This window comes from Lathyrus oleraceus, chromosome 2 (assembly GCF_024323335.1).
Source record: "Lathyrus oleraceus cultivar Zhongwan6 chromosome 2, CAAS_Psat_ZW6_1.0, whole genome shotgun sequence".
NCBI classification, from domain to species: Eukaryota; Viridiplantae; Streptophyta; class Magnoliopsida; order Fabales; family Fabaceae; genus Lathyrus; species Lathyrus oleraceus.
The window spans coordinates 16,149,179-16,158,794 of record NC_066580.1 but is presented as its reverse complement, the minus strand read 5'-3'; the positions used below and the strand labels follow the sequence as shown (position 1 = coordinate 16,158,794).

Here is a 9,616-nt window from a genome sequence, read left to right as displayed (position 1 = left end):
TATTTCTTCAATTCGGATGTATATCATTTGGGAACATTCTAAGTATAAGAATATAAACATCTTGTATGTGTGTCTTGCACAACCAACCAGAAGAGACAGAACTGATGCACGGTTGAAGAACCAGAAATGGAAGGCACAGCACAAAAACAAAAACAAAAAGATTAAAGAACACTTCTGTCTAAAACGGTGAAGATACGCTCACGACAGAACCTAAATGTTGACAATGTAATTTATGTCGGATTTCAAATAAAAGGTAGAATCACACAAGGAAATGAAAATTTGCAGATAATCATGTAACAAACCGTCTATTTTGCATTCAGGATGATCCCAATGCTTTGTTAGAAAGAAGAAAAAAAAGGAAAGGACCGACAAAAGTAGCTTCTTAAATAATATTGCAGGAAAACCCCAATTCTCTACAGACAACAACAACAACTATCTGTTCCAAAGTTTGAAATCACTAAGTACAACCATCTAAATCATGTAGGTCACTCAACATATATGTATTATAGTAATATGATGTAACACCTTTTCATCAGTCAGCCTTAGCAGGTATATGATTGCCACCAGTTGCTAGTTTGAAGAGATAAAACAGAGTCATGAGGCCGCTGCACGAAAAGAAAACACAACTGTATTTAACTCCAGATACAAAAACAATGCAATCGATGCACATCTCGCCAGAAGTAGTTTAGAAATAACAAACAACCAAAAATATATAAATGTCAAAAAATGCATGTATTAAGTTAATAAGGCTATTAAGACTAGCAAGCAAACAATGGAGCTTGAGTCCTGAAGTCACTTTTGGAAAATAATATATAGATCTTCAAATCAACAACAAGATATTAAAACAAATCGAAAAGAACTTGCACTAAACAAGGTCAGGATTCTGATAGAAACTGATTCTTTACAAAATAAAATTTCAGAATTTCAGTAAATAACACATAAACACGGCTAATAAAATAACCGCATGGCAGAATAGAAATGATTCCTAGTAACTCTGAAGGTCAAACAGACGAGGATTGTCCAGACTTTATAAACTCTTATTCTGTCTATTGTGTTGAGCGCGTAGATGATTATTTGAGTGACTCAATAACACATTTAGAATACGTTCAGATGGTATATTAGATTTTGAACCTAACTCAACCCATAAAACCAGTTTGTTTGGCATGATAATTGCCCATACTTTTCAAATTCTATCTAAGTCATAACCATAACTAATGTTAGATTTGAGTTTTTCTCCCAAAGGATGATAACAAACTACAGTTTTTCTTTTATTCTGAATATATGGAATGGTGAATCCTTCATTCATTAGTTAGAAAAAATAGTAAAAAGAACAAAATCACATCAGCGAATGCATTAATTCTTCATAAGAGATAAGTTCATGGATTTATAATTTACTACAAGACAACAAATTATCCAATAATTAAATCCTGTATAACTTAAAATATAATCCCTACATAAATAAAACGAAGTATAATCAATCCTTTTTAATTACCTGAGTCCTGCAATAATACCAGCTGGCATAATCTTAGATGTTTGCAAGTATCTCTGTCCCATGATCAAAGTTAGTGCACCTGCACAAACTGTTTCCAAGACAAATTAGAACTGAGAAAAATTACTTTGAAAATATATAAACTCCCTAAAAATGAAGTAAAATCTCAATAGCAAGGACCCCTCTGAAAAAAAGGTGTATCCGTGTCAGTGTTGGTATCCAAAACCGTTATTCATTTTTTTCAAATTATTAACGGTATCTTCGTGTTAGTGTTAGTATTGGTACCGTGTTTCCCGTATCCGTGCTTATAGAGCAAAAGTATGTAGCACCAATACCTCTAAAAAAATGTGTGACCGAGTCAGTTTCGGTGTCCATAACCAACACCGACACTTCTGATTACATTTAATTTGTTCACTTTGTTAAAATTATTACCGGTGTCAACGCGTGAGTATTTGTATATCAGTGGTGTCGTGTTTCTGGTGTCTCTGATTCATAGAGCAAAATAAAGTTTACACAATCATTGGTATGACTTTAAAAGTATCTAGGATCGAAGTCAAACATTTGTAATGTTCTCAGTATTATGTATACAATATAATGTATGAATTCAATTCTTATTTTAATGCATGGATGAAAATCCACAAAGTACTAACAAGAAAAAGAAAAAAAAAACTAATTACAGCAATATCATCAAATCATGATCTATATATCATTACAACAAGTTCTAGATTCAGAATCAAGGATCAAAACAACATCAATCATCGTGAAAAAACTATTAGTAATAATAGAAATGAAATGAAAAAAAGAAAAAGAAAACATACGGATCTCAATAGCGAGAGCAAGGTAAGAGTTCTTCCGCTTTCCGAAGGCACTGAGACTGAAATAACCGGCGAGGATGAGAAGCAAACCGGTACCGACGCCTCCGGCGAGTGACGCGGTGCTTCCTTTTTGGATGAAACCGAACAATCCTCCACCTACTAATGCTAATCCGTAAGGAATCGTGAAACAGAAATCGTGCATTTTTCTTTCTCTCTGTTTTCTTTCTCAAATGAACTTTGATTTTTCGGGAAAATTGGGATGAAATTGAAGTGAATCGGGAAAATAGATAGAGGAAAAAGTCTCAAATTGAAAGCTTCAGAGATTGTGTGTGCGTAAAAGCGCGTGGAAGGCACAGGTCAACTTTATTATGTGTTTACTTTGTTTTTTAAGTTGCCACTAGAACGCTATGTAATTACAAGATTATCCATCCTTATTTGCCAAAATTTGATTATCCTAATTTGTCACTTAAATATTTTGTCAGTGTAATATAAAAAGGGAAATACTAAATTACTTATGAAAATCTAAAATTGTTTTCCATATTTTTTTATAGATGTCTTTTGGAATGTACTATTCTCTCTTTATGTAAAACGTTAAAATTGATTCACACTCAATATATTTTATAAAATTTAATTTACATCCCATACATTCTTTCTATCCCATGCATTCTTTATGAAACACTTTCTCTTATTTTAGATTGTTTTAAAAATACATCTTCGTATGTATATTAGACAGAATTCGGAGATGTATCTTCGTATCTAGACCAGACAATAAAATTTAAGTTTGTTTTAATAATGTTTATATGAAATTGATGATATAGTAAATGTATACTATGATAAATTAGACCATACAACGAATATGCAGAAAATGACATATATAAAGTAATAAATTCAGAGTACACATTAAAGTTGAAATAAGTCAAAATAAAATAAAATCGAAAATAAATTCAATGTACAAATACTATAAGCTATTGAGTATGACGGACTCGAGGACCCCCTGTTCCTACATTGCCTCATGTATCGCAATGTCTCCCGTGTCTCTGCCATCATGACATCTATAACGTCATTCGCCTTAAAGTCAGCTGTAAAGAGTCCTCTGTCAATATCTATCTGCCCAATCTCCATGATACGACAACATCTAGGCAACACATCAACAATAAGATCTGCCCAGTTTGATCCTCCTATAGTATCTCCTGATGAGCTAGCATCTGTGGATCTCTTGGAGCATCATGTATTATATAAGGACGTGTCACCCCTGAAGAACTACCAGATGTAACAATCTATGAAGCTCTAGTCCCTCTCAGCTATGGTACTCCGTGCCTCCTTCGATACCATATGATTAAGATAATCATCGAACATATCATCCATATCTCTATGTGTCAATGATGATCGATTCTAGAGAGAGAGAGAGAGAAAAGGGACGTATAAGAGTGATTTTGGAGCTTTTGGAGGCCATTGAAGCCATTTGAGATCTTTTTCTTTAACGATTCTTCATGTTCTTTGAGTCTACACTTATGATATTGATTAAGTTCAACACGAGTAGCTAAATTCGTCTTAAGTTGGGTTTTATTTGATGATGAACATGTTTCTATTTGATTGGGACATATGATCAGAGGATGTTAATGTAATTTCTTTGAATCTTTGTTATTATTCACTTATTGATTATGTTCATTGTATATTATTTATTATGATATTCAATTTGATCTTAATAATAGTGACTACTAACCATAGGGTTATTTATCTGACATACTTTAACTGTTGAATTCGCTAATTGACTAGGCATGGTATAATTAGGAATTGTGACTTGGGGATTAATGAGCTTTATTGTCTAGTCTGACGTTACAATTTTCCAGAGGGATAGAGGGTTTGACGCTTATGTTAGTGAGTTGCACGCCAAGGGATTAGGTGTAGTGATAGAGTTAATCCGTCGTGTAACTATGTATTCAGTGCATATCTGTTAATGTGCATTTCACCAATCAAGTAGAAATAGTGGATTCTGACAATAAAACCTGACTACTTTTTTCATAATTATTCTAAAAACTTCTCTCTTTTGTTTTCGAAAAAAACAACCTGAAAAAACCCCAGTTTATTATTTTCACTTACATCGATGTACCTTGTTCCAAGTTCGCAATCCCCGTGGAGACAAATTTATTTTTATTACTTTGATAACAACACTAGTATACTTTCTAGTAAAATGTCCATCAAGTTTTTGGCATTGTTGTTGGGGGTTGTTGATATTTTTAACAAGGCATAGTGTGTGACTTGTTTTGTTTTAGTTTTTATTTTTTATTTTTAATTTCAGGTAGTTTACCGTCAGTTTTTTTTAATTGGTAATTTATCGTTTTTGTCAAATTATTTTCGAATTTGTTTGCTTTGCGTTAAGTATTTTCTATTTGTAGTGTAGTTTTGAATTTTCAGTTGTTACATATTTATTTATTCTATTAGTATAATGTTGCTAAGGTATTGTTGTTTGTGTTTGTGTGAGGTTTGGATTCGACGCTTCTCACGTGGGATCCTGAAATCAGAGAGAACTGCTCACGCAAGCAAGAGATGGTGATTCCATCAAAGCAAACATGGGGATATTAATGTAGAAGAACCGATACCAGTCAGATATCACGGGGATTCCAATTGACGAATCTAGTGAAATTTGAAATCAAAATCTAGATACTATCAGGATTAATAGAGAAACAATTTGATGGACAGACCAACAAGGATCCTTGGGAACATCTGACTAGGTTATACAAAACATGCTAAATGTGCAACCCGGATAAGGTCACAACTGATCAGGGTAAACTACAATTGTTCGGGAACCAATCACTAATAAATCAAAAATCTCGCCACACTTGGTGACGTCGAAGGTGTATGCTTTCTTAGGGAACCTATCACTATTTTCTGGTTCGACTGGATTTTTCCCATTCGAAGACGCTAGGACTTTGCAGGAATAAGGCGATCCTTACTTTAGTTCAGCGTAGGCTACCATCTTCATCCAATTCAACGTAGGCTACCATTTCCCTCCCGTTATTCTTATTTGCCCTAGCTTTTTCAGCCTTCAGGCGTTGTACCTAACGAACTCCGTAAGCCAACTGGGCCATGTCCCTTAGATATTGGGTATCTAGTTTCTTCCTAATGGAATAATCAAGGCCACCAGTGGCAACTTCGACCAATTCATGCACATGAACTTGTGTAAAACATATGGCCTTAAGAAAATAAAATCTATTCAAATAATCATTTATTGGCTCATATAATTTTTGTTTAACACTAGCCAATTCCTTCAAACTGATCTTCGACTGTCCCATGTTGAATTGTTCATGGAACAATCTTTCCAGTCACATCATCTGCGTTGTCATCTGTTGGTTCGTTTGGGTATTGTTTTAGATCAAAGGGTTAAATATTGTACCCGTTTGGTTAGCCAACATTTGGACCATTTCATGGTTGCTTTCTTCCATCTGATGCCTTATTACTGCCACATAATTGTTGGTAAGATTGGACGTTTGGATAGGAAATCACATCCCTAAGGGTTGACTAATTCTAACCATGTCATTAATGCCTGAACCGGATCCTTGTAGTGGCGAAGTCGTGTTCACCATTAGTTATGTAAACGCTGATGTTGTATTATGCAAACTTTCCATCATCGAAGTTGGCATGCCATAAGGTTGTTCGTGACCATTTAAAGGCATCGAGAATCCAAGCATATAAGGCCTGAATAAGTTATTCCCCATTGAGGGGGGGGGGGGGGGGGGGTCACTAATGGACCATGCGTCCCTACATAAGACAAAATGGGTTCACTTTAGGAAATCAACTGCACAGGCATCATACTTCTCGTGGATGGTACAAGTTCAGATGCAGACGCTGCAACCGTAGTTCCCCTTGTTGAAGATGAAGGGGGTGGTTCTCCTTTATTATTTGGTGGATTTTGATTATTTGATAGATTTTGATTCACCATCCTCCTTATGTATCCTCTCCTTAGTCTTTCTTCGTTGTTTGTGGCTATTTTACCACTTCTTAGTCTCATGCAACGAAGTTAGAGAGATAGTAAAATGAAGAACTTATACAAAACATTTCAAAATGAAAAATGTTTTAACTATAACACCGTCCCACTGGGCGTGCCAATTTGTTTACCGTGAAAGTTGGTAAACAAACTCAGGTCTCCAAAAATGGTTTACTTTACAGGATCAACCAATGAATCCTAGGACATGTGCTCTTGTTAAATTATATTTGAAAGTCTATGAACACTTCGACAATGCCTATGATTTGAGAATGTTGTTTAAAGTTTAAAAGTAAATTTATAATTTGTAATGAGTTGCAATAAAGAACTTCAAAGTAAATTACAATAAGAAAAAATAATTGATAAACTGCAAATGACTTCAATTGAAATGAAAATATGGTGATTCATACATACAGTCTTAACAAACTCGTTTCTCAAACAAACTTAGATACTTAGAGTAATTTGTGAGTATTTGTACAACGATTGAATACACATAAATCATATACACTAAGACCCCTATTTATACTAAGTCAAAAATAACCGCTATCAACGGTCTTTTCTCCAGAAAATGACACGTTTCGCTTGCATGCCTTCACTTCTCCATAGCTTCACACGTGCCATTTTAGATAAATGGATAAGGACAAAAGACAATTATTGTCCTTATTCAAAATTTAAAACCTTTCGTTGAACGCAACCTCAGTATTGCTTCCATTGAAGTTGCAGTCTAAACTCAGAAATATTTCTAAGTCCTAAAACCAACATTTCCCTCTTATACAAAGGACCTCTTCGACTAAGATCTCCCAAAATATTTCATGTAGAAGTCAAAACATCTTTAAAATATTTCTTTTGGCCATCATACTTAATCCAACCTTGGCGTCTAAATCTCAGCTAACAGATAGCTAATTGAGTTTGGTCAACTATTTTGACCAAAGAGTCAATAGTTGACCAAAAGTAAATTGTAGGCCAAATGATGCCAAATTGTGTAATTGTTTTGGATTATTTTGTGTAATGGAATGGATGTTTTTTGGTAATGAAATTCCCTTTTGAAATGGATTGTTTCTTGTGTTTTTTTATAAGAATACTTTCCCTCCAAATCTTGGTCTTAGCATTTAAACTTGTACTCGAATGAGCTTGAATGGATCTTGATTTCTTTGACTTAATTATGAATTGCAAAGTCTTGTCTTGAATCCATACCAAATGACAAGGTTCATGAAGAAACTAACCAATCACACTTGCAATCCATAATCAGATTTAATGCCACAATTAAGTGTAACATCAAACTACCATAGGCTTGAATCTTAAGAACACCATAAAAAAGAGACCTGTCAAAAACTTGTGCTGTGAACAAAAACCTTTGAATCCATGATGTTTATCTAAGAAATGCAATTGTAAATAAATGAATGTGGCATGCGTATCCAGATGAATTAAGGAATAAAAGTCAGATGGAAAGTGGAAAAAAGATAGGGAAAATTTTGGGGTATGACATGTAGATGGAACTATGAGCTCACAATGGCCTCAAGAAAGGAATGGCACAACTTCCAGCTCCAAAGTTAAAGTTATCAGGGAAACTCGAGGGGTATCAATTATTCTAGGGGTTTCATCCTATGCCTCGGGTATCATGTCTCTTGTGTTCTCAGCTCGTCCTAGCCCTCGTACAACAAAAGAGATCCATGCTTTTATTTCAAAGGATGATTGTTCCTACCCTTTCCAGTTTAACTGACACTACTATCAAGGATAAATTATCAAACTTAGCTTACTACACCTGGAGAGCTTATGTTGTTTTGGCTATTTGTAGGTTCGATCGTGGGGAAGTCTTCATGATTGACCGGCTTTGGAAGAAAACATAACCACATCAAGACCGCATCCAGGATCTGACCCTCAAACGCGACAGGAATCTGGATGAGCTAAAAGGGGCTTCTACTTTTTTTTTACTAAGATAGAAACTGATATGGTGGTTTTGAGTTTCTTGGTTCATTGGTCGATCATGTGAATTTGCTTGTTCAAGAAGTAACGAAAAAAGATGAAACTCATGCTTCAATTCAAGCGTCATTGTCCATAATAAAGGACACTCTTATCGCGACAAACTATGTATAAGACCCTTCTTGTAAAAAGGTAGAAGACCTCGAGGTGTTTTGGCCGATGACTCAAGAAAGTCTCATGGACTTCCACCTTTAGAATCTCATTTTGACTCAAGAGATGGATAAAGCAATGTATGTCGATGTTGCTTCCGTTTCTGACTTTTTTGAGAATGCTTTAGAACAAGTGTGTCACACCCTAAATTTTACCCCTATATTTCATAATCATTTTCATCCTAGGCATCATTCATGCATAGCTAACCTCAAGATCAAGATATGTCTGGTTTATTTCATATGTGAATTAGGGTTTCTCTCAAAGAGCTCAAAGGATTGATCATTCAAAGTTTTAGATTGATCATCAATAAATAAAGTTCTAATACACTCAAGATATATATCCATCAACAAATAAGGTTATTATGGCCTAATCGCAAGTGCATCAAGCTTCACTTTCATCTGGTTTACTAATTAGGGTTTCTCAACAACATTCAATTTCATCCGAGAATTTTGATCAAGACATGATCTCAAGCCTTGAGACATGACTCAACACACTAAAGTACATCCTTATAGCCCATCCATGATGTTCAATTGGGTCAAGAGTTTGAATTCATTGAAGATCAAGAAATTCAAATTCATCTGATACACAACCAATGCACTACAAAGTCAAAGCTTTGACTTTTGAGATTTATGATCAAATATGAACTTATCAAGTTAAATTTCATGAGTATATGTTTAATTGATGAATTTTATCAAGAAAAATCAAGATAAATGAGGTTACTTGCAAAAAGGGCAATCTTGAAAACATTGAAAATTTCATTAAGTATCCAAATTTCATGTTCAAGTGCACTACTTTCTCAAGCCATAACTTCCAATCCGAGCATCCATTTTCTTTGCTCCAAAGTACAAATGAAATCTCTTGTTCCATACTTCAACTTTGTTCTAGAGGGTTGATTCCCTAAAAATGTAAGGATTTTGAGTTATGAGGACATAAAGTTGGTGTCTCAAGTTGAAACACTTAGAAAATTTTCAAGTCAGCTTTGATCCCTAAAAAGTGATAAAATTTACATCCAGTTTTCATCATGATCCACTCTGATTCAGAAAAAACTCAAAACATAAAACTTGTAGATAATGTCTAGGGCTTTTCAAAAAGTACAAGTACATTTTTTTCCCATGCATGAGCTATGAGTTTCAGAAATGGGAAGTTAGGGGTTCCAAACTTGAATTTCAAGTCATGTTCATGATGAATTTTTGGAGGAAA

The 9,616-nt window shown here is 34.5% G+C and overlaps 1 protein-coding gene across 1 annotated transcript; it reads right to left on the bottom strand.

Moving 5' to 3' along the window:
- Positions 1-272: 272 nt before the first annotated feature.
- On the bottom strand, positions 273-2,679 carry LOC127117703 (protein FATTY ACID EXPORT 6). The gene is made up of 3 exons (XM_051047795.1): positions 2,308-2,679; positions 1,493-1,580; positions 273-605 (listed from the first exon to the last, which is right to left on the bottom strand). The coding sequence occupies exons 1-3, from the start codon at positions 2,504-2,506 to the stop codon at positions 533-535; spliced, it is 360 nt and encodes a 119-aa protein (XP_050903752.1). The 5' UTR covers positions 2,507-2,679; the 3' UTR covers positions 273-532.
- Positions 2,680-9,616: the final 6,937 nt, after the last annotated feature.

Excerpts from the sequence above, each read along its gene's own strand:
- LOC127117703 (XM_051047795.1), bottom strand. The coding sequence starts at position 2,506 with ATGCACGATTTCTGTTTCACGATTCCTTACGGATTAGCATTAGTAGGT. Across the intron at positions 1,581-2,307 it reads TGCTCTCGCTATTGAGATCC|TTTGTGCAGGTGCACTAACT; the intron begins GTATGTTTTCTT and ends TCTTGGAAACAG. Across the intron at positions 606-1,492 it reads GGTATTATTGCAGGACTCAG|CGGCCTCATGACTCTGTTTT; the intron begins GTAATTAAAAAG and ends CTTTTCGTGCAG.